This window comes from Erpetoichthys calabaricus, chromosome 2 (genome assembly GCF_900747795.2).
Source record: "Erpetoichthys calabaricus chromosome 2, fErpCal1.3, whole genome shotgun sequence".
Taxonomy (NCBI): Eukaryota; Metazoa; Chordata; class Cladistia; order Polypteriformes; family Polypteridae; genus Erpetoichthys; species Erpetoichthys calabaricus.
In genome coordinates this window covers 345,054,908-345,077,556 of record NC_041395.2, presented here as the reverse complement: position 1 = coordinate 345,077,556, position 22,649 = coordinate 345,054,908, and the positions used below count along the sequence as shown (strand labels likewise).

Here is a 22,649-nt window from a genome sequence, read left to right as displayed (position 1 = left end):
AGAAGTAGAAGTAATAGAAGTATAAATAGTAGTAGAAGTAGAAATAGTAGTAGTAGTGGTAGAAGTAGTAGTAGAAATAGTAGTGGTAGAATTAGTAGCAGTAGTAAAAATAGTAGTAGTACTAGAAATAGTAGTGGTACTGGAAATAGTAGAAGTAGAAGTAGTAGAAGTAGAAATAGTAGTAGAAGAAGAAATAGTAGTAGAAGTAATGGTAGTAGTAGAAATAGTAGTAGTACTGGAAATAATAGTAGAAGTAGTAGTAGTAGAAGTAGTACTAGAAGAAGAAATAGTAGTAGAAGTAGTGGTAGTAGTAGAAGCAGTAGTAGTAGAAATAGTAGAAGTAGTAGTAGTAGTAGAAGTAGAAATAGTAGTAGAAGTAGTAGTAATAGTAGTAGTAGTAGTAGAAGTAGAAATAGTAGTAGAAGTAGTAGTAATAGTAGTAGTAGTAGTAGAAGTAGAAATAGTAGTAGAAGTAGTAGCAGAAGTAAAAGTAGTAGTAGTAGTGTCGGGGCAGCTGGAGCGCCAATGGGTTTCCACAAAGGTTAACTGCTTAAGCCTGAATAGCGCTCAGGACAGGGGTCTGCTGCCATCTTATTACAGAGTGTTTCACCTCCCTGGCATTAAACCCATGGCTCGGAATTGTATGTAAAAATGGGACGCGTTTTCAGTGTGGACAGAAGATCAAAACGAATTACACGTTTTCATATTCATTCGTGTTAGTGTGGACTTGGTCTGTAGCTCCAACATTCAAGTCTATGTGAAATTTGTCCTTAACAAGTGTATCACCAAGTTCTGGTTGAGGAGCTCCTTTAAAATATAGCTGGACTTTCTCTGTTGCTGCTCCGTCATTCTGTAATATGGTAGGTAACCACACATGCATTCCCAGTGTCGTATATAACTGAAGCGTAACTTCTCCTGATTTGTAATCCACACATCACAGCACTATGTGGCCTAACATTCTGTCAGCCTTCTTAATTGCTTGTGTCTGCTGTCTGGATGTTGATAGTGACGAGTGTAATCTTACATTTTTACTCCTCACATGTAATATTTTACATTTATTTACATTAAAACTTCTCTCCCATAACTCCTCTCTGTAATTCTGCCATTCCACTGAGTTTTGTATTATTGCACTCAGTGCATTACTTATATTCTTATCCAGATCGTGTACTGTAGATACGGCGCCATCACAAAGTTTTCAGACGCCTTCACTTGTTTCGTATTTTGTTGCCGCAGTCTTGTGCTAAAATCATTTCAATTCATTTTTCCTTCAACAATCAACACTCAATACATCAGAATGAGAAAGCAAAAAAATAATATAATAAGATAAAAACTGAAATCTCTCATCGATACAAGTATCCAGACCATCTACTCAGGACCGACTTACTGCTCCATTTGGGACCAGCGATTTGGCCATATGCCGATCACACAGCGTACGGGTCACTGCCGACTGAGGCTTTGGGGGTCTGATGTGGGTCACTGGCACATAAACTGTAACAACTGGTACAAAGTGGCACAGGCTGAATTTTGATTCTTGGCGGACGCATACTGGGTCCCTATAAGGCAGTGTGTCTCTACACCCTTCACACCACTGGTGGATTGTGGGTAGCCGTCATTGGTTCGCCTGAGCTAGTGTTTCTGAACCACTTAAAGATCAGCAGCGCTGTGGGCATCTTTTCATGTTTCTAAGTGTACTTGTTCCACCAGGGGAGACCCCCGATCATGCTCGTTTCACCATGGGGGCAGACTGAAATTGCTTCTAATGGGTAGTCAATTAACTTAAAAAGGCAAAACTGGTGTAAGAGAAGGCGGTATGGGCTGAATGCTTAAAAATTAGCCACATGAAGCAGCACCGATAAAACCAATCCGTAAAGGGTTCACCAAACATGAGAGACCCTGTGAAATAACATTAACAACAAAAGATTTATGGATTTGTCAATTTCTAGAACATTATTCCCCTGTTGTTCTCCTATGGCCCTCAGCCATAAGCAGGAATCACCTTAACTCGGTCAGCCATATATCTGTGTGTGGCTGTACTTCATTGAAGCCCCTCTGGAGCCCGGAGTTTTCTTAGGTCTGACAAGATAAGATAAGATTTAGAGATTTTTTTTTGACGGAAGGACTCGGACCCTTTCTATGATGCTTGAAATCTGGCTAAGGTGCACCCCATTCTATTGATCATCATGGAGATGTTTGTACACCTTCTTTGGAGACCACCTGTGGTCAATTCAGTTCACTGGACCAGATTATAAAGCAAACACCTGTCTATAGAAGGTCCAACATTTTTATATAAAAACCAAGCCATTAGGCCAAAAGAATTGCCTACAGAGCTTAGACACAGGATTGGGTCGAGGCATAGATCTAGCCAAGGCGACCACCAAATTTCTACAACATTGAAGGCTGTCAAACGCACAACGGCATTCTTAAGTGGAAGACGTTTGGAACCACAACTTATCCTTGAGCAACCAAACTGGCCAATCGGAAGGGTGAACACAACCGTCACTCTGGCTGAGCTTCAGAGAACCAGTGTGGTGATGGGAAAAACCTCAAGAAAGACAACCATCACTGCAACACTCCACCCAGAGTGGGCACATGACAAACTGCCTGAAATTTGCAAAATAAAAGAACCTAAAGGACCCTCAGACAGCGAGAAACAAAATTTTCTGGACTGATGAAACCAAGATTGAACCGTTTGGCCTCAATTCTAGGTGTCATGTCAAGAGGAAAACGGGCACCACTCGTCACCTATGCCATATCATCCTGGGGAAAACAGAGTAAAGTACAGAGAGACGGGTCATGAAAACCTGCACAGTGTTCTCTGGACCTTAGACTGGGCCAAAGGTTCAATGGCCCCAAAGCACAAAGCAAAAATAACATAAGAGTGGCTTGGGGACGATGCTGGGAATGTCCTTGAATGATCCAGCCAATGCCTGGACTTGAACCAAACCAAATATCTCCATGGAGACCAGACAGAAGCTGTCCACCGAGGGTCTCCATCCAACCCAACAGAGCTTGAGACGGACCTGCAGAGAAGCACGGCAGAAAACCTCCAAATCCTGGTGTGTGTGAAGCTCGTGGCATCAAACTTAAGACGGCTCCGGACTGGACTTGCTGTCTTAGGGACTTCAGTGAAGTTCTCTGTAAAGGGTCTCAACACTTGTGGCAGTGGGTTATTTCACTTTTGTATTTTTAGTAAATACACAACAATTTCTAAAAATCCTGTTTTTGTTTTGTCATTCTGGGGTCTTGAGTGTTGCTTGGGAACAAATGAATTTAACATGATTTTAGCACAAGGCTGCAACATCACAAAATGTGACAAAAGTACAGGCTTTCTGATGGCACTGTGCAATAAATGGAGCTGTGGTGCCAACTAATCACAGTGCCAGCAAGCCGCTATGGCTGCAGCTTAAGCTAGCTGGTGCTGCTTGGCAGGCCCGAGGACCACCATCACAAGCAGGAGATTGAACAGTGAATGCCATCTGGTCCATATGATTGGTCCGTTTCCTGTAATGCTGGACAGATACACACCTAAATTTGGAATTAATAGGGAATTTAAAAATTTAAAAAAGAAGCTGCAAAGGAAAAAACAGACGAATAAGGCGAATAGGACTAATGACTGCAAAGTGAATCGTAGAGCATATGAGAACATGAGAACAACCATTAAGAAGGATATCAGGGAGGCTAAAAGACAATTGGAGAGGAATAGAGCAGATAAGGAGAAAGACGGCCCAAAGAGACTCTTTAGTAGTAAAAGAGCAGTCAAGGAGGAGGTGGAGTGCATCAGAAATAGTAAAGGGGAGTTAAAAGATACAGATAAAAGATATTGTCCTCACAGGTGGCGCAGTGGTAGTGCTGCTGCTTTGCTGTGGAAGATTGTGGGTTCGCTTCCCAGTTCCTCCCTGTGTGGATAGCGCTTTGAGTACTGAGAAAAGCGCTATATAAATGTAATGAATTATTATTATTATTAGACAGTGAAATAGCGGATGCCCTAAACTTACATTTATCTGAGGTGTTCACAAGTGAGCAAGTGCTAACAGGGTAACAGGGACTACTAAGGAGGTGCTGAGGGATCTGGAAATTGTAGAGAGAGAAGAGCTTTTCAGATTAAATAGGCTGAAACCAAATAAATCACCAGGACCAGATAATATTTACCCTCGAGTTCTTAAGGAGTCCAGCGAGTACAAATAGAAACCCTTGACACATATTTTTAGGAAGTCACTGCGCTGTAAAAGAGGAGATTCTGAAGGACTGGAAAATGGAAAATATTATAAAAAGGGTGACAAGGCAGATCCAAACAACTAGAGGCCAGTAAGCTTAACGTGCATCACAGGAAGATTAATGGAAAGAATTATTAAGGAGAAGATTGAGCAACACCTGGCAAGGACAGGAGTTATTAGGAACAGTCAGCGTGGGGTCAGAAGAGGGAGGTCGTGTTTTACTAACAGGCTGGAATTCTATGAGGATCTGATCAAAGTGGAGCTGATATTATTGATGTGGACTTTCAGAAAGCATTTGATAAGGTGTCACACAAGAGGGTGGGCATCAAACTAAAAGAAGTGGGAGTTTTTAGATGGATGGAGAATTGACTCAGACACAGGAAGCAGAAGGTGATGGTGTGAGGAACCTCCTCAGAATTGGGTGATGTTAAGAGTGGTGACCAGCAGGGGGCAGTGCCAGGGCCGCTACTATTTTTTAATATATTGTGGCACCCGGCTGGGGTTCCTACCCGGCTGGGACGCCCGGGGAGACAGGAGGAGGGTTCATGCCTCCTCCAGACCACGAGGGGGCGACCACCCTGGTTGTATTGGGGGCCACGGGTACAGGGCTTAGAAGCTCAACCCTGTAGGGGCCCGTGGTCACCGCCAGAGGGCGTCCCCGTGCCTGATGGACCCTGGACCCCAGCACTTCCGCCACACCAGGAAGTCCTGGGGGGAAAAAGAGAGGGAACACTCGGAGTGCTTCCGGGGAGACAGCCGGCACTTCTGCCACACTGGGGCGTGTCGGGTGGAAGATTGCCAGTGCACACCTGGAGCACATCCAGGTATGGATAAAAGGGGCCGCCTCCCTTCATTCGAGGATGGAGTCGGGTGGAAGCAGGTCGAGGTCAGAGAGAAAGAGGCGGTCTGAAGAGGAGGCAGTGTGGTTGGCCTGGACTTTGGGGTTTGTGGAGCACTTAAAAGACTTGTAAATATTAGTAGTGTAAATAAACGTGTGGTGGTGATTAAAGCATGTCTGCCTGTCTGTGTCCGGGGCAAGTTCCACACTATATAAATCATTTAGATAGGAATATAAGGAACAAGCTGGTTAAGCTTGCAGATGATACCAGATTATCAGATAATTTGGAATCCGTTATATCATCACAGAAGGACTTGGATAGCATACAGGCTTGGGCAGATTTGTGGACGATGAAATTTAATGTCAGTAAATGTAAAGAATTACACACAAGACGTAATAATGTCAGGTTTGAATACACGATGGGTGGTCTGAAAATCAAGAGTCCACTACGACTCCTATGACCTTCTCATAAGGTGGACTCTAAGCTATCGACATCCAGACAGTGTTCAGAAGCCATTAAGAAGGCTCACAGAATGTCAGGTTATATAGCGCCTTGACGTGTGGAGTACAAGTCACAGGAGGTTCTGCTCAAGCTTTATAACACACTGGTGAGGCCTCATCTGGAGTCCTGTGTGCAGTTTTGGTCTCCAGGCTACAAAAAGGACATAACAGCACTGGAGAAGGTCCAGAGAAGAGTGACTGGGCTGATTCAGGACTACAGGACCCTAAACAGAGATGAAGAAGTGTTTAAAATTATGAAGGCAATTAGTCCAGTGGATCGAGACTGTTATTTTAAAATAAGTTCATCAAGAACATGGGGACACAGTTGGAAACTTGTGAAGGGTAAATTTCACACAAACATTAGGAAGTTTTTCTTTACACAGATAACGATAGACACTTGGAATAAGCGACCAAGTAGTGTGGTAGACAGTAAGACTTTCGGGACTTTCAAAACTCGACTTGATGTTATTTTAGAAGAATGAAGTGGACAGGACTGGCGAGCTTTGTTGGTCTGAATGGCCTGTTCTTGTCTAGATTGTTCCATCATTAAGCCAGCTCTGGTGCCCACTTCACCTTCACCAACCACTGAAAAGTTTACCCCCCAACCAACACCCCTCTGGGACCCCTGCACCACCTGCTGTGTAATGACTTACTAGGAGCAAGGTCATCATCCATCTCGTCATCTTCTGTTTCACTTTCTTCTCCTTCTTCATCCTCCTCTGTACATTCAGGCACTTCTTCGTCATCTTCAATCCATCGGCCAGGCAGCAGGCCCGCGGCATCATACGAGTTGCACAAGGGCCCCACGATGTGAGTGATGAATGACTCCTGGAGCTTCGCTAACTGTGGCGACGAGCGGTCCATGAAAGGGCTGATGGGTAGACCCAGATTCGACTCTTCATCTCCCTGCAGAACCCAATGTGAAGATGATTAAAAAAAAATGGTTTTGGAAGCTGATCATTCTTTTGACTACCTACAAGAATGATTTCTCAAGTTTTGAGAAATGAAGCAGCAAATGCCAAGCAAGGAGTTTACCTGCTGGTGCTCATGAGGCGTCTCGCACCCATAACTGAATAAAACCACATCGTCACAAGGAACTGATGACCTACCAGACCATAAGTGAAATTAACACTGCATGCTTGGACGCCGCTCATTTCATCGGCCAGGACTCCCAGCTCTCTCTGCTATACACACAGCACCACACACACACTTTTTTTGGAGGCAGCAAGAACAATGTGTGTAGTTGGGGAGACCCCCCTGCATAACTCCTACCTGCTCGTAGAACTCGTTGACAATGCCTTCGGTCCACTTCAGGTGCAGCTCCCTCTCTTTAGCGGGTCCATTAATGTCTGCGAGTTTAATGCACACTTGGCAGACGAGCAGACGGTCGTTCTCGTTGGTCCAGTCAATTCCTGGGCTGTTCACGTCATTTACCTGAAGCAGGATAGAAGACATGGCCATAATTAGAAGTGCCATCTGTTCAGCGGTACCCATCAGATGATTGTCTTCCCGGATGTCATCGTCTTGTCACGTGTCACATTAGATGACTTTTCATTATCATAATCTTAACCATTTATGGGGCACACTCCCATGAAGACAACTGTCTAATGTGACACACTCAATGACGGACACCAGCTAGTCCATGATTGGCTGGGATAAAAACAAACCTGCTGGTCAGAGGGGCGGGCTGTGTACGCGGGGGAACTGACAGCCAAGCGAACCAATGAATGCTCATCAGGTAGTACGATAGAACGTAGCGACAAAGAATAAGAAACACGCGGGTTTTGAAGCTCACAAATGGAAGAGATCTGCTTGACGTCTCGTGTTTTACATACCATGACGGAATGAAAACAAGGATTAAGGGGCAGAGACCTCTGCAGACCTGTTAAGTGCCAGCTCTGTCAGGTAACACGCTATTGGCTGTCGGATAAAGGGGGGGAAAACACGACTGCGCTGGATTTTTGGAGCTCGGTCTGAAAGAGTGATGTGGGCTACGATTTTCTAGTGTGTAATTGGACACGGTGCAGTGATGAGATCAGCGACAGAGGGTGGCAAACCTGGCATAACCCATGAAAAAAAGTTGTGTAACGTGTCATCGGCTTCACTTGCATGTCCAGCTGACAGGATGGCACTATCTGGTGACAAAAAGATACTAAAATATGTAAATTCACTTCAATTAATAGACACAAAGCACTTACCTAATGCACTCTTACCTGTGTCCAGTTGGAATAATAATAATAATTCTTTACATTCATATAGAGCCTTTCTCACTATTCAAAGCACTTCAGTGAGTGTAGAGCTACATTAACCATCACTAATGTGCAGCACCCACATGGACGATGTAACGGCAGCCATTTTGGTGCCAGTACCCTCACCACACATGACAAGTTAGGTGGTGAAGGGGCGAGACGGATAGTTAATGATTACGGGGCTACAATGGCCAGGCTGTGATGGACAATTTACTCTGGATAACAGAACAACCACTACTCTTTACGAAGGATGCCCAGGGATCTTTAATGACCATAGAGAGTCATGGCCTCTGTTTTACATCTCATCCGAAGAACGCCGCCGTTTTTACAGCACAGTGTCCCTGTCACTGCACTGGGGCATCGGGATCCTCATTCAGACACACAGAATAAATGCCCCCCTGCTGGCCTTGCCAACACCTCTCCCAGTAGCAACGCTGGTTGGTCTCCCATCCAAGTACTGGCCGGGCCCGAACGTGCTTAGCTTCAGGTGGCTGACCTGTTCTGAAGTGCATTTGGTGTGGCTGTTTAAGTGCAGACCTCCAACATTTACATCACGTGCCTATAACGATTGTCTTGGATATGTGTGTGCGTGCATGTGTGTGGGTGGGTGGCACTGGCAGTTTGTACCTTTCCCCATTCCTGCTAAGGGTGGAATAGCTGAATGTATAAGGCCGGCCAATGGTACAAGTGGTGGGGAGCAAACGGCTCAGGGGACCAAACAAACCGCATGAGGAGGTGCCAACCTTATGCAAATGTGTGGTGGGAGAAAGGTGGAGGAGGAAGAGAGCGCCAGACCAAAAGGAGAAGCAGACACCATCAAAGAAGAAGGCCAGAGGGAAAGCTATTCAACCCGCATGGAAAAAAAGTCAGGTGAACCCGGGTTCATTTCTGGACAAATTATTTTCCTTTTCCGGTGAGTGAGGTAAAGGCATTCGGGAGAGGAACTGACAGGCCAGCACACGTTTCCCTGAACAGGAGGTTACGGCTCAGTGCATCCTTCCCCGCAATGGACTGTAGGACGGTCATCTCTAAACGTGAATATTTAAAGGACTCGCATGGCATTTATTTTAATTTTTTCTTTACTCTTTTCCATATTTATGTATTTAGTGGCGTATGTGGTTGAGTGTTTTGTGTGGGTGGGAATCGCTGCAGCGCAATAATATGTATATACAGTTAGGGGTTTTTGTGAAGTGTGTCTAATTTCTTACAATAATCTATTTTTTGTTTTTTTACCTTAACTCTGCCTTCACTGGTGTAACAGGCCAGTAGTGCTGGTCTCTCACGCCCGGGTCATTTCTTTTATTTTTTTTCTCTTGTGCATATTATAATCATGCCGGCTCGGGCAGCAGTACAAAACAAAATAATTCCCTATTACAAATATTCTCTTTAATTTAATACCAAAATGTCAAAAAAGCGTCAGGTGATCTAGGTTTAACATTATATATATACAGGTAAAATTCTGTTACAACGAAATTTTCATTATAATGAAGTATTTTTATGGTCCCGACAGTTTCCACATATGACACAAGTCTATAGAAATCTCGTTACTACGAAACAAATTCAGCAGATACTTTCATTACAACGAAGTGACCTTGAAATGCCTGAATGAATCATCCACAGAGCCGTTAGTTCTGTGGTCGCCGCTCACTTGTGCACAACGATCCCCAAACACAAACATCTCATTTTTATTTCTTTCTTCAAACTTTCCTCGTACTGTTTTTATTTATTTTTCTGCTGTTTTTGTTTTCTGTGGTTTTCAGTGATACCTTTTGCTTATCGCTCGTCAACATTTGAAAATCATCCATTGGAACTGAACTCATTGTCACCCTCCTATAGAAACGGCAGACACGAAAAAACGATAACAGTTCATATTAGAAAAAAAAAAATTAAATTTTTGCAGCTCTCGATTGCAGGAAAAAGAAAAAAAGACGTTGCTAGTGAATTCGTAATTTCGCCATCGACACTGTCAACTTTCTTGAAAGACGGAGCAAACAAAAGAAGAAAAATCTCGGGCTGCAAACGTATGCGAACTGCTGCATTTGAAGACGTCGAAAAAGCCGTTTTTATGTGGTTCAGTGACGCTCGTTCAAGAAACATTCCTATTAATGCGGCACTCATTCAAGAAAATGTGAAGTTTCTAAACTGTCTTGGGACCTCCCTGGACTGGACAACACGCCGAAGAGCGTCCCGAAGTGCGATCACCGCGTCTGTGGAAGACTGTTTATCTGTTGCCGGGGCAACAGCTCTGCTGCGTCTCTTCGCCAAAGCAAACTCGATGGGTGATGCATGGAACATTGTACATGCAGGGCACAGTAGATAGATAGATAGATAGATAGATAGATAGATAGATAGATAGATAGATAGATAGATAGATAGATAGATAGATAGATAGATAGATAGATATGAAAGGCACTATATGATAGATAGATAGATAGATAGATAGATAGATAGATAGATAGATAGATAGATAGATAGATAGATAGATAGATAGATAGATAGATAGATAGATATGAAAGGCACTATATGATAGATAGATAGATAGATAGATAGATAGATAGATAGATAGATAGATAGATAGATAGATAGATAGATAGATATGAAAGGCACTATATGATAGATAGATATGAAAGGCACTATATCATAGATAGATAGATAGATAGATAGATAGATAGATAGATATGAAAGGCACTATATGATAGATAGATATGAAAGGCACTATATCATAGATAGATAGATAGATAGATAGATAGATAGATAGATAGATATGAAAGGCACTATATCATAGATAGATAGATAGATAGATAGATAGATAGATAGATAGATAGATAGATAGATAGATAGATAGACATTTATTAATACTAATTAATAATACTTTATTAATCCCAAGGGGAAATTCACAAATATAAATTCACAGTATAACTTGGCCACTAACCTGCTCCCGACCCTGCCTGACTGCTGTGTCTGTGTATAGGAGAGTGGCAGATCGCGCTACAATTAATAACCCTGCTGTTCCTGTTTCATGCTGAATAAAGCTGGTGTTGCTAAAGTACTGAGACTTATAGCGCGACCCTCATCTGTTAGGATTCGCTTCTGTGGCGCCTCACTGCACCGCTGTGAGCCTGCTGTTGCCCTGCCCCAGCAACGGACTAACAATCTTCCACAGACGTGGCAATCGTGCTTTGGGACGCACTTCAGCGTGACATTCCCATTGGGTGGGGGGATCCCAAGAGTTCAGAAACCTCACAATATGAAGAAGACAAGGATGATTCAGCTTCTGACTGATGACTGTGCTGCCCACAACATGCTTCCACATTTCGATTGGGTTTGGGCATCAGTCACATCCTTAAAGTGTATCATCATAAGGAAATGCTGAAAAACATTCTCGTCAGCGTAACTTGTAGTCAGTAGGAGATTAAAATGAACAAGAAAGAAGCTATTGAAATGATTGCAAACGCCTGGACGCAAGTTAAAGAAAGCACTATTGTGACAAATACAGAATCTCAATACAGTGGAACCTTGGTTTGCGAGTAACTTAGTTTACGAGTGTTTTGCAAGACGAGCAAAAATTTTTAATAAATTTTCACTTGAAAAACGAGTGAGGTCTTGCAGTACGAGTAGTTTGTCTGCTGAGCGTCATGTGATCACAACTGAGCTGATGGTTCTTCTCTCTCTCTGAGGGATTGTGGGCAATCGTCTCCTATTCTCATTCTGAGTCGGCATGCCTCACTCATATAGTCAACATCTGTACGAGCGTATACTGTTTACTACAGCATTAGCATTGTGACTGTGTGCGCGCGCGTGTGTGCTGTGACGTGCGAGTCCCCGTCTTGCACCCTAAAACACGAAGCTGAATCTCAGTACTCAGTACACAGACACAGCAGTCAGGCAGGACCCTGCGCATTTATAATGTTCCTTGTATCACCCATTGACGGCAGGCGCTTATAGCATGTCCGCGATCTTTTCGGATTCGCTTTTACGGAGAACTGCTACAGCGCTGGGAGACTGCGATTGCTTTGGGACGCTCTTCCGCGTGTCGTCCCGTTGGGTGCAGTCCCACAAGAGTTTAGAAACTCACTCACACCAGCCATGATTCTTTTCAAAGGTAAAGTGCAAGTTAATTTGTTTTATTTATTTTTACTTTATATTTTGTATTAATCATTTTTATATGAATAGTTTTGGGTTGTGGAACAAATCATCGGAGTTTCCATTATTTCTTATGGGGAAATTCGCTTTGATATACGAGTGCTTTGGACTACGAGCACGTTTCCGGAACGAATTATGTTCGCAAACCGAGGTTCCACTGTACAACAAAATATTTTATAGGTCTCTAGCAGTTTGTTGTAACGGAATTTTACCTGTACTTTCTAAAGGGTGCTGCAAGCAGAAGAGACTTTTTTCAAAATATATTAATAGGAATCGGGAGTGCTAAAAATGTACATGTAGTGATTTGCCTCTTGGAATTGGAATTCTATGTAAAAATGGTTAAGCCCGAGTGCCTCTCTGGTTAAGCTGCTAAGATTCAAAGTTAGGCCAAAAATCCAGTAAAGTACAGTATTCTGCTACCATCTAGTGGATAAAATAACATGCTGCAGAAAAATTATTTCTATGCATTTTTCAACTCTAACATAACCCCATCAGTATTCATGAGTGGGCAGAACCTTCAACCCACACCCAGTGGTGTGTAAACGAGAAGCTGAAGAGCCACTTTGAGGACAAACTGAAACTGAGCCATGAGTTGAATCTTTCCCATGGTCTCTTTTGCCTGCTTCCATCTGGCAGACCCCACCAGGCTGAACAACAGATTTTTCCTCCAAGGCTCCCGAACACAATGTCACCACCTGTCCTTATGTGTGCTCCCCCCCCCCCCACCGTAGACTCTTATCTAATTACCGTTCTGCATGGATTCCTGGTCCATTGTACATCTTCTATCATCACTGACTGCTGTTTGTCAATTTGGCGTCCATTTGTTTAAATGTTGTTCCTTGTTCAACATTCCTTTATGTAAAATTACCCACCATTGTCATTATAACTGAGTCAAAGCACTGCACTGTGGCCCTGGGAAATGTAATGTGACACTATAGTGTAATGTACCAAGTATATGTTGTGGGCAATACCCCCAGGCCGCCAGGTGGAGCCCTGCATGCAACATAGAGGTGCCCCGAGTTCCAGCAGGGCATCATGGACAGTGGAGTTTTTCATCACAGCCCTGCTGGATACTGTGGGGGCCTCCAGGGGACGCTGCAGGAAGGCCCAGAGACTTTGGTTTCACCTATAACCCGGAAGTACGTCTTAGTCACGGCGACAGAGGGAATGACATACTTCCGGGATAAAGAAGAAGAGTTTTTACCTGACCCGGAAGTGCTGGATAATCACATGGACTGAGGGCTCACAAGCACTTCCGGGTCAAGGACTATAAAGGACTGTGAGAGATCCCAGACGGGTGAGCTGAGTCAGGAGGAAGGGTGGCAACGCGTCTGGGAGTGGAGGATTGTTATTGTAGTATTGTGCTTATTTATGAGTATTGTGGAGTGTCCCCTTCATTCTTTCCCCATGTGGCCCAAATCCACATGTTGGGCCTGACGCTAAGGATCCTGATTGATGTGCGGCCTGACGTGACAGTTATAACAAGTCTGCTATTTTAGTGTCTCTACTACGGCAGAGAAGGAGAAGAAGACATCAGCAGGCCACACTTGTGGACTTCACGCACCTTAGCATTGAACTCGGCAAGGAAGTCAAAGTGCTTCTTCAGATCTGTCGCAAGGATGGCCTCGATAACCAGGAAGCGAAAGCGCTTGAACTCTACGTGGTCCAGATTGACTAGAAAGTTGAACTCCTGCTGGGACAAGAAGAGGTTCCAAGCCGCTGCCGCATGGTGATTTTCCAGGACCGACCTGTCATTGTAAAGCACAGCCTGTGAGGGAGGAAAAAAAAGGCAGACGTGTTGTCAGCGTTCTACAATCCAGCATTACAAACTTGTGATCATATGAGCAAGGAAATAACGTACATATATAAGTTACTTAACCTATATAGTGCCTTTCACCACTAGCACTCAACAATGCATTGGAAACGTTTCAATAGAGGAGTTCTGAGTGGAGAGCAGACTTGGTATGAAAGTGAAAAGAGAAACAGACTGAGGTCATTTAGGTCTACGATGGTGGAGGACAACTACATGAAGAGGCATACGGTGACTTCACAAAGGGCTGAGACCCCCTCGCTTTCTGACACACTTCAATTAATCTGAAATAAATGCACTTGCCAGTTTTGCCCTTTAAACTGCACTCGATAATCCATCTGAAAAGCTGGCAAATGTATCTTACTAAACCACAGTTAATTTATGCACGGCGGACGCACCGAGGCGCATGCGCACTGCGGCCTTTGCACCCTCCTAGAGTCCAGAGTCAAACGCAGCGGCTTCCCAAAACGCAGTGGCGCCCGCCCCAGAGTCAAACACGGCGGCTTCCCAGAGTCAGTAGGTGGCACCTAAACAACACAACCTGTGAGCGCCCCCGCCCCAGAGTCCAGAGTCCAGAGTCCAATGCAGCGGCTTCCCAGAGTCAGTAGGTGGCGCCCACACAACACAACCTGTTCACTACACTTGCTCTAATCCACTGTGCCAGTAATATAGATCACGTAACGGTCACAGACTCTAACCCAGCGGCTTCCCAGACTCAGTGGCTGGCACACGAACACCACAACCTGTAAACTAAACCTGCTGTGCTCCACTCTGCCAGCAGTCGGTGTCAGCCAAGGCAACGGAATCATGTCTCCACAAAACGAAACCGCCTTAGTACAGATATGCTTATTTAATTAAATGACATTTCCCCAGACACACCCACCCTCCATGATATGTCATCCATCCAAATATCGGACGGAACAGAAACTGATTGCTATTCTTGGATTTCCGATTCTCTAGCGAATCGCGGGCTTACTTGTTTATTAAGAATCAAAAGCTGAAATCTCTCCCTCACAGAAGTATTCGGACCTTTCATTCAATACCACGGTTATTATAGTTTTGCCTTTTTATATTTGTTTATATTTCTATATTTTTTCTGACCTTACTTGCAAATTCAGTTTAGTTTTAGTTTTCCTTCATCGTGTATTTTAAGTTTTAGTTTAGTTTTTATTTTACAAAGACATTTCTATTTTATTTTAATATATATTAGTTTCAGTTTTAGTTATTATAGTATGGTTAAAGAGCTACAGCACTATGGAGTTTAGTTTTTGTGTCACATAAGACATAACTGTATACTTAACAGGTTTGGATATGAGTTTAATGTTAGTGGAACCTTACTACGCTACATGACACAGTTTAATATTTGGTTTTGTTTTTGTCTGATAAAAAGCATAATCAAAACCAGTTACTAAATATAAACAATTTTACACAATTTTATATTTTTAAAAATATTTTCTATGTCATTTGTGCTGTACAAATCTGCGCTGACTGTCGGCACTTTTTTCTTTTCCTTTTATTGCCCAGAATGGGCCAATTTGTAATGAACTTTAGGTGAATTTTAACGTGTTGAGGTTTTTTTTTTTTTACTCTAAATGTCTACAGCACACCACATATCCTGCTCCAATGACAATGTGCTTATGATGAATGCCTTCAATATTTCATTCAAAAATCTCAAACACTGTGCTTTGTTATTTTCTACCAGCCATATTGGTCTCTGATTCCATCTCAGGCACAAACCATTTATAGACAGAATTTTGCACCTGCAGGCCTGGAAAGATATAAAAAAATAAGAAAAGAGATTCTACTGTGTTCTGACAGGCGTGACCATGAAAATCACGGGGGGGTTAAGGAAGAACAGGGCTCTTAGGCTTGAATGAGTGTGCAGACCCCACCTAGCTGTATTGAGGGAAACAACGAAAAACTACCATGTAGTGTGAAGGTTAGGAGCAGTGAGACTTGAAGAGCCCACTATAAGAACAGTAAACCCATAATGAGCAGAGCAAGAGCAGGTAATGGGAGTATAGACAGGCACAAAATGACAGAGACAGCATCTGAGATTAAGAACAATATATACAGTGCATCCGGAAAGTATTCCCAGCACTTCATCACTTTTTCCACATTTTGTTATGTTACAGCCTTATTCCAAAATGGATTAAATTCATTTTTTTCCTCAGAATTCTACACACAACACCCCATAATGACAACATGAAAAAAGTTTACTTGAGATTTTTGCAAATTTATTAAAAATAAAAAAAATTGAGAAAGTACATGTCCATAAGTATTCACAGCCTTTGACATGAAGCTCGAAATTGAGCTCAGGTGCCTCCTGTTTCCCCTGATCATCCTTGAGATGTTTCTGCAGCTTCATTGGAGTCCACCTGTGGTAAATTCAGTTGATTGGACATGATTTGGAAAGGCACACACCTGTCTATAGAAGGTCCCACAGTTGACAGTTCATGTCAGAGCACAAACCAAGCATGAAGTCAAAGGAATTGTCTGTAGACCTCCGAGACAGGATTGTCTCGAGGCACAAATCTGGGGAAGGTTACAGAAAAATTTCTGCTGCTTTGAAGGTCCCAATGAGCACAGTGGCCTCCATCATCTGTAAGTGGAAGAAGTTTGAAACCACCAGGACTCTTCCTAGAGCTGGCCGGCCATCTAAACTGAGCGATAGGGGGAGAAGGGCCTTAGTCAGGGAGGTGACCAAGAACCCGATGGTCACTCTGTCAGAGCTCCAGAGGTCCTCTGTGGAGAGAGGAGAACCTTCCAGAAGGACAACCATCTCTGCAGCAATCCACCAATCAGGCCTGTATGGTAGAGTGGCCAGATGGAAGCCACTCCTTAGTAAAAGGCACATGGCAGCCCGCCTGGAGTTTGCCAAAAGGCACCTGAAGGACTCTCAGATCATGAGAAAGAAAATTCTCTGGTCTGATGAGACAAAGATTGAACTCTCTGGTGTGAATGCCAGGCGTCACGTTTGGAGGAAACCAGGCGCTGCTCATCACCAGGCCAATACCATCCCTACAGTGAAGCATGGTGGTGGCAGCATCATGCTGTGGGGACTGGGAGACTAGTCAGGATAAAGGGAAAGATGACTGCAGCAATGTACAGAGACATCCTGGATGAAAACCTGCTCCAGAGCGCTCTTGACCTCAGACTGGGGCGACGGTTCATCTTTCAGCAGGACAACGACCCTAAGCACACAGCCAAGATATCAAAGGAGTGGCTTCAGGACAACTCTGTGAATGTCCTTGAGTGGCACAGCCAGAGCCCAGACTTGAATCCGATTGAACATCTCTGGAGAGATCTTAGAATGGCTGTGCACCGACGCTTCCCATCCAACCTGATGGAGCTCGAGAGGTGCTGCAAAGAGGAATGGGCGAAACTGGCCAAGGATAGGTGTGCCAAGCTTGTGGCATCATATTCAACAAGACTTGAGGCTGGAATTGCTGACAAAGTATTGAGCAAAGGCTGTGAATACTTATGGACATGGGATTTCTCTGTTCTTTTATTTTTAATAAATTTGCAAAAACCTCAAGTAAACTTTTTTCATGTTGTCATTATGGGGTGTTGTGTGTAGAATTCTAAGGAAAAAAATTAATTTAATCCATTTTGGAATAAGGCTGTGACATAACAAAATGTGGAAAAAGTGATGCGCTGTGAATACTTTCCGGATGCACTGTAAACTCGAGCCCCTCGGCATGCAGACAAACATTTGTGACAGAATGGGTCGCTCTCAGGAGCTCAGTGAATTCAAGCCTGGCACCACCATAAGTCCATTTGTGACATTTCCTCGCACCTAAATATTCCACGGTCAGCTGTCAGTGGAACAGAGAGAGCTTCATGGAAACTGAGCAGCTGCAGCCAAGCCTCACATCACCAAGTGCAATGCAAAGCGTCGGATGCAGTGGTGTTTAAAGCCCACTGCCACTGGACTCGACAGCAGTGCAGACGTGAACTCTGCAGGGACGAATCACGCAATCCGATGGATTAGTCTGGCCAGGAGAACGGTACTCGCCTGACTGCATTGTGCCAAGTGTGAAGCTTGGTTGAGGGGGGATTATGGTGTGGGGTTGGCCTTGGCCAAGTTAGTTCTAGTCAAAAGAACTTTTAATGCTTCAACATACAAAGCCATTTTGGACAATTGCACGCTCCCAAATTTGTGGGTACACTTTGGGGATGGCAATATGACTGGGCACACACACCAGTGCACAAAGCAAGGCCTATAAAGAAATGGAGGAGCGAGTCTGGTGGGGCTGCCCAGAGCGCTGACCTCAACCCAATAGAGTGGAGACTGCGAGTGAGTCGGACCTTCTCGTCCAAATCAGCGCCTGACCTCACCAACGCTCTCCTGGTCAGACATTCCCATCAACATACTCCTCCACCTTGTGGAAAGCCTTCCCAGATGAGTTGAAGCTGTTAGAGCTGCAAAGGGTGGTGGGCCGACGCCATATTAAGAATGGGACGTCATTAAAGTTCTTGTGTGTGTAAAGGCAGGAGTCCCAATACTTTTAGCAGTATAGTGTAAATAAAATGCATTATTATTTTTATTACCACCACCATTGGGTTCTTCGTCATGTCCCTGACCAAAGCCCATCTCCAGGAAGAGTCCTGGTGGTCCTATACTTCTTCCACTTCACAGCTCTTGAAGCCACAGTGCTCTGGTGAACACTCCCAAGCTTTAGAAAAGGTTTTATCCTCTCGCCCTGATTTGTGCCTCACCACCATTTGCTCATGGAGGTCTGCAGAGAGTTCCTTGGACTTCAAAGGCTTGGCTTTTGGCTCCTGACATGCAGTGTGTATTGTCGGACCCTCCCTACACAGGTCCATGTGTGCCTTTAAAAAAACATCCAGTCAATTCAGTTTGCCACAGGGGAAGTCCAATCGAGTTCCAGAAACATCTCAAGGAGAATTTCAGAAAACAAGGAAGCACCTGAACCTGAAGGTGGTGGGCCACGACAAAGGGGGTCTTGAATACTTCTCAGAATGAGAGATTGCAGTTTTTGATTTTTAATACAGATTGGCATCATGGGCTACATAAGATGAAGCCTGGCCTGAACAACAAGAATACGGCAGAATCACCTGGAGTGGAGTTAGAGAGGCTGCAAAGTTGACGTGTGTGTTGTGGTGGTGATGCGAGTGCAGCGATCAGAAGGCCCAGATGTGGAATGGACGCTCTTTGCAGTGTCAAGTAGGAATGTCGAAAAGTGAAACGTGACACAAGTGAAAGTGAACCACATAACCGGTGTTGGCTTAAGGGACAGAAACTGAAAATCCTGTACCCTTGCGTCTGTGTGCCTGGGGAGCAGAGAGCGGGTATCCATGACAAGCCAGCGGGCAGTACTGGCACATCCAGTGGCATTTAGAACTGAGACAGTAGCGTCCAAGTCACATGGCAGCTCTTCCTGTGTGAACCCTACAGCCCGCATCACGTGTCACCACCACCGCCGCCACCTCAGCACTCTTGGCCTTATCACAAGTTGAAGATCGACAAGGCTGGCCGCTCAGACCTTTCACCTTGCAGTTTTTGCTTAGTGGTGCGTTACATAATAAGAGGCTGAACGTAATCTCATCAAAAGATCTCCGTCCATTGTGTGAGTACAATAAACAACAGACGTGTGAGTGGGCTCATGTCACGTGGCTGCTCCAACGATGACTTTGAAATCAACAGCAAGAAGAAAAAAAAAGTACAAGTGTCACTGTGCAGATGTCACCGTCATTCTCTAAAATGGAGGATGAAGATATAAGAAGTCATAAGAAGAAATAAGCAAAAATGTGGCAAAGTTGGAGTACAATGGGTCAGCTGTATGCTCATGTGACAAGAGAAGACAAAAAAAAAAAAAGAGTTTGACCTCCAGGAGGACACCATTTAGTCTGGTCACTATTTGGGGAGTGGATTCTGAGGTGGTCTATTCCAACAAGTATTTAGGGGGCAACATCAGTCACAGGATGGACTGGTCTCATCCGCTGTACATCCGCTCTGTGACACACACATACACACTGAGGGATCTCAGCCAAAGAATCTTTCAGCAGACGTGTGCAGAGAAATGCGACTGGGGGTCCTTTATACCAAACAGCAACAAGTCTGTACAGCGCCTCACTGGAACTGGCACTGCCAATTCAGACATTTTCTTTCTTTTTTGATTTTCTTGCTTTAGTCTTTCTGGTGTCTGTCTGGATCAAAGTGCCTTTCCTGTTTATCTATCTATTATATAGTGCCTTTCACATCTGTCTATCATGTAGTGCCTTTCCTATCTATGTATTATATAGTGCCATTCTTATTTATTATATAGCGCCTTTCATATGTCTATCATGTAGTGCCTTTCCTATTTATTATATAGTGACTTTCCTATCTATGTATTATATAGTGCCTTTCACAGCTATCTCTCCATTATATATTGCCCTTCTTATCTATCTATTATATAGTGCCTTTCACATCTATGTATTATATAGTGCCTTTCACAGCTATTTATTATATAGTATCTTTCCTATCCATCTATTATATAGTACACTAGCAAAATACCCATGCTTCGCAGCGGAGAAGTAGTGTGTTAAAGAGGTTATGTAAACATATATATACATATATACTCATATCTACATATACATATATACACATATCTACATATACATATATATACTGTATATACACATATCAACATATATATACACATACATATACACATATACATAAACACACACATATCCATCCATCCTCTTCATATACACATATACACATACATACATAGTGCGTTGTAACACGGGCTGTGATTGTTACATGGGAGGGAGACGACAAATCACAGCTTCCCGCTTTCTAATCGGGCCTGTGATTGGTGCTTTGACTGATGCCCAGATCCCACAGTATGTCCCCTTAGGAGAGGCGTTAGGCAAGTGTAATTGAATAGCGGTGCTGCAAGTTTAGCTTTACACCTGTTTTTAAGGCTTATTGACTGAAAGGGGCTTTCATGAAAAAACTTAGGGCTTTGCTACAGGATACACCCTCCACAAGTTAAGGAACTTAACTACGCAAACCCACCAAGACATGGAATCGTTTAAATCAAGGCGCTGTGCTACCTTCTTCCAGATCGGCCCCAAGGCGTTCATATTTTTCCAAAGCAGTTCTGGTGTCCATCGGCATCTGTAGCTAAGTCGAAAAACACCATCCCATACTATTAGTTAACAATTAACACATTTCTATATGTATTGTAAGCATACAATACAACTGATAATATGTTGTGCTTATTTATCTGGTGTACCGATATTTTTGCTCAATTAACGTGGTTTGTGCCCTTCAGAATGAAAACAGTTTGCATTTACCTTTTTAATAAAAGGCGAGCTTTTAAGCCTGAGAAATCACCCCGTAAATGCACACGTTTAATTGCACATGTGTTAATATGTATGCTTACACAGTATTAAAAGACACTCAACAATTAACATCATTTACCTTCGTTCCCTCATTTGAGTCATGCTGTAAATTCTTACTGTGAAATATAATTGACAAATAATTTGGTGAATGAACTTGTCGAGAAGGTGGAGCTGGAGTATTACGTCACTTCATTAACGAAAATGCCGTGATGTGCGGAAGGGCGGGGGGAGTGTGGGGGTTGACGGAGAATGTTTTCTTCAGTGCTCTTCCTTGTTTTCAGTTCACATGATTACGTAGGAGGGCGTGATGACGCGATACGCGACTCCACCTCCTCCATTACAGTATATGGACAAAAAAGAGGTTCCAGTTATGACCATTACACATAGAATTTCGAAATGAAACCTGCCTAACTTTTGTAAGTAAGCTGTAAGGAATGAGCCTGCCAAATTTCAGCCTTCTACCTACACGGGAAGTTGGAGAATTAGTGATGAGTGAGTGAGTGAGTCAGTCAGTCAGTCAGTGAGGGCTTTGCCTTTTATTAGTATAGATTGTACATCTATTATATAGTGCCTTCACATCTATCTAGCTATGTATTATATAGTGCCTTTCACATCTATCTATCATATAGTGCCTTTCACATCTATCTATCTCTGTATTTTATAGTATCTTTCTTAGCTATCTATTATATAGTGCCTTTGACATCTATCTATGTATTATATAGTACCTTTCTTAGATATCTATTATAAAGTGCCTTTCACATCTATTTATGTATTATATAGTGCCTTTCACATCTATCAATCATATAGTGCCTTTCACATCTATCTATGTATTATATAGTGCCTTTGACATCTACCTATCTATTATATAGTGCCTTTCTTAGCTATGTATTATAAAGTGCCTTTCACATCTATCTATCTATCTATCTATCTATCTATCTATCTATCTATCACATAGTGCCTTTCACATATATCTATCTACTGTATGTATTATATAGTAACTTTCTTAGCTATCTATTATATAGTGCCTTTCACATCTATCTATCTATCATATAGTGCCTTTCACATCTATCTATTATATAGTGCCTTTCACATCTATCTGTATTATATAGTGCCTTTGACATCTACCTATCTATCTATTATATAGTGCCTTTCACATCTATCCATCTGTCTATCAAGTTCATCTCTTGTTAGCTAATAACTGCGGTGACCACCAGCAGGTAAAGGCTCCTCTACAGCTCCCCTACAGCGCCTGCGGCTGTCTGAGACCAATGGCATCCTAATCACAACCTGCTGTCTCACGCCATAATAGCTTTTGAACTGGGTGTGAATACGCTGGCTGAAGTTCAAGTCTTATAAAGATAGTATGATTTATTGATAGAGTGCCTCTTTCAAGCTCAAGGTTGTGGCACAAAGGAATGAACAATAAAGAGAAGGCCCGACAGAACAGAATGAATCAAAAAATGAAGAGAAAGCACAACTTCCCAGAGCATAAAAGAAGAAAAACAAAATCTACAGAAAAAACGTTAAGAAAA

General features: G+C 43.2%; 2 protein-coding genes across 3 annotated transcripts in view; both read right to left on the bottom strand.

Annotated features, from left to right (window-relative positions):
• LOC114647383 (protein inscuteable homolog) overlaps positions 1-22,649 on the bottom strand; it is a 646,645-nt gene that overhangs the window by 453,643 nt on the left and 170,353 nt on the right. The gene's annotated exons all lie outside the window — the stretch shown is intronic.
• The window catches only part of pde3b (phosphodiesterase 3B), a 191,248-nt gene that overhangs the window by 2,255 nt on the left and 166,344 nt on the right, over positions 1-22,649 (bottom strand). For both annotated transcript variants that reach the window (XM_028796080.2, XM_051923409.1), the window contains exons 13-15: positions 13,510-13,713; positions 6,826-6,987; positions 6,207-6,459 (exon numbers count right to left, since the gene is read on the bottom strand). In XM_028796080.2, the coding sequence (XP_028651913.2) occupies positions 6,207-6,459; positions 6,826-6,987; positions 13,510-13,713 (619 nt within the window). The remainder of the gene's footprint in view (positions 1-6,206; positions 6,460-6,825; positions 6,988-13,509; positions 13,714-22,649) is intronic.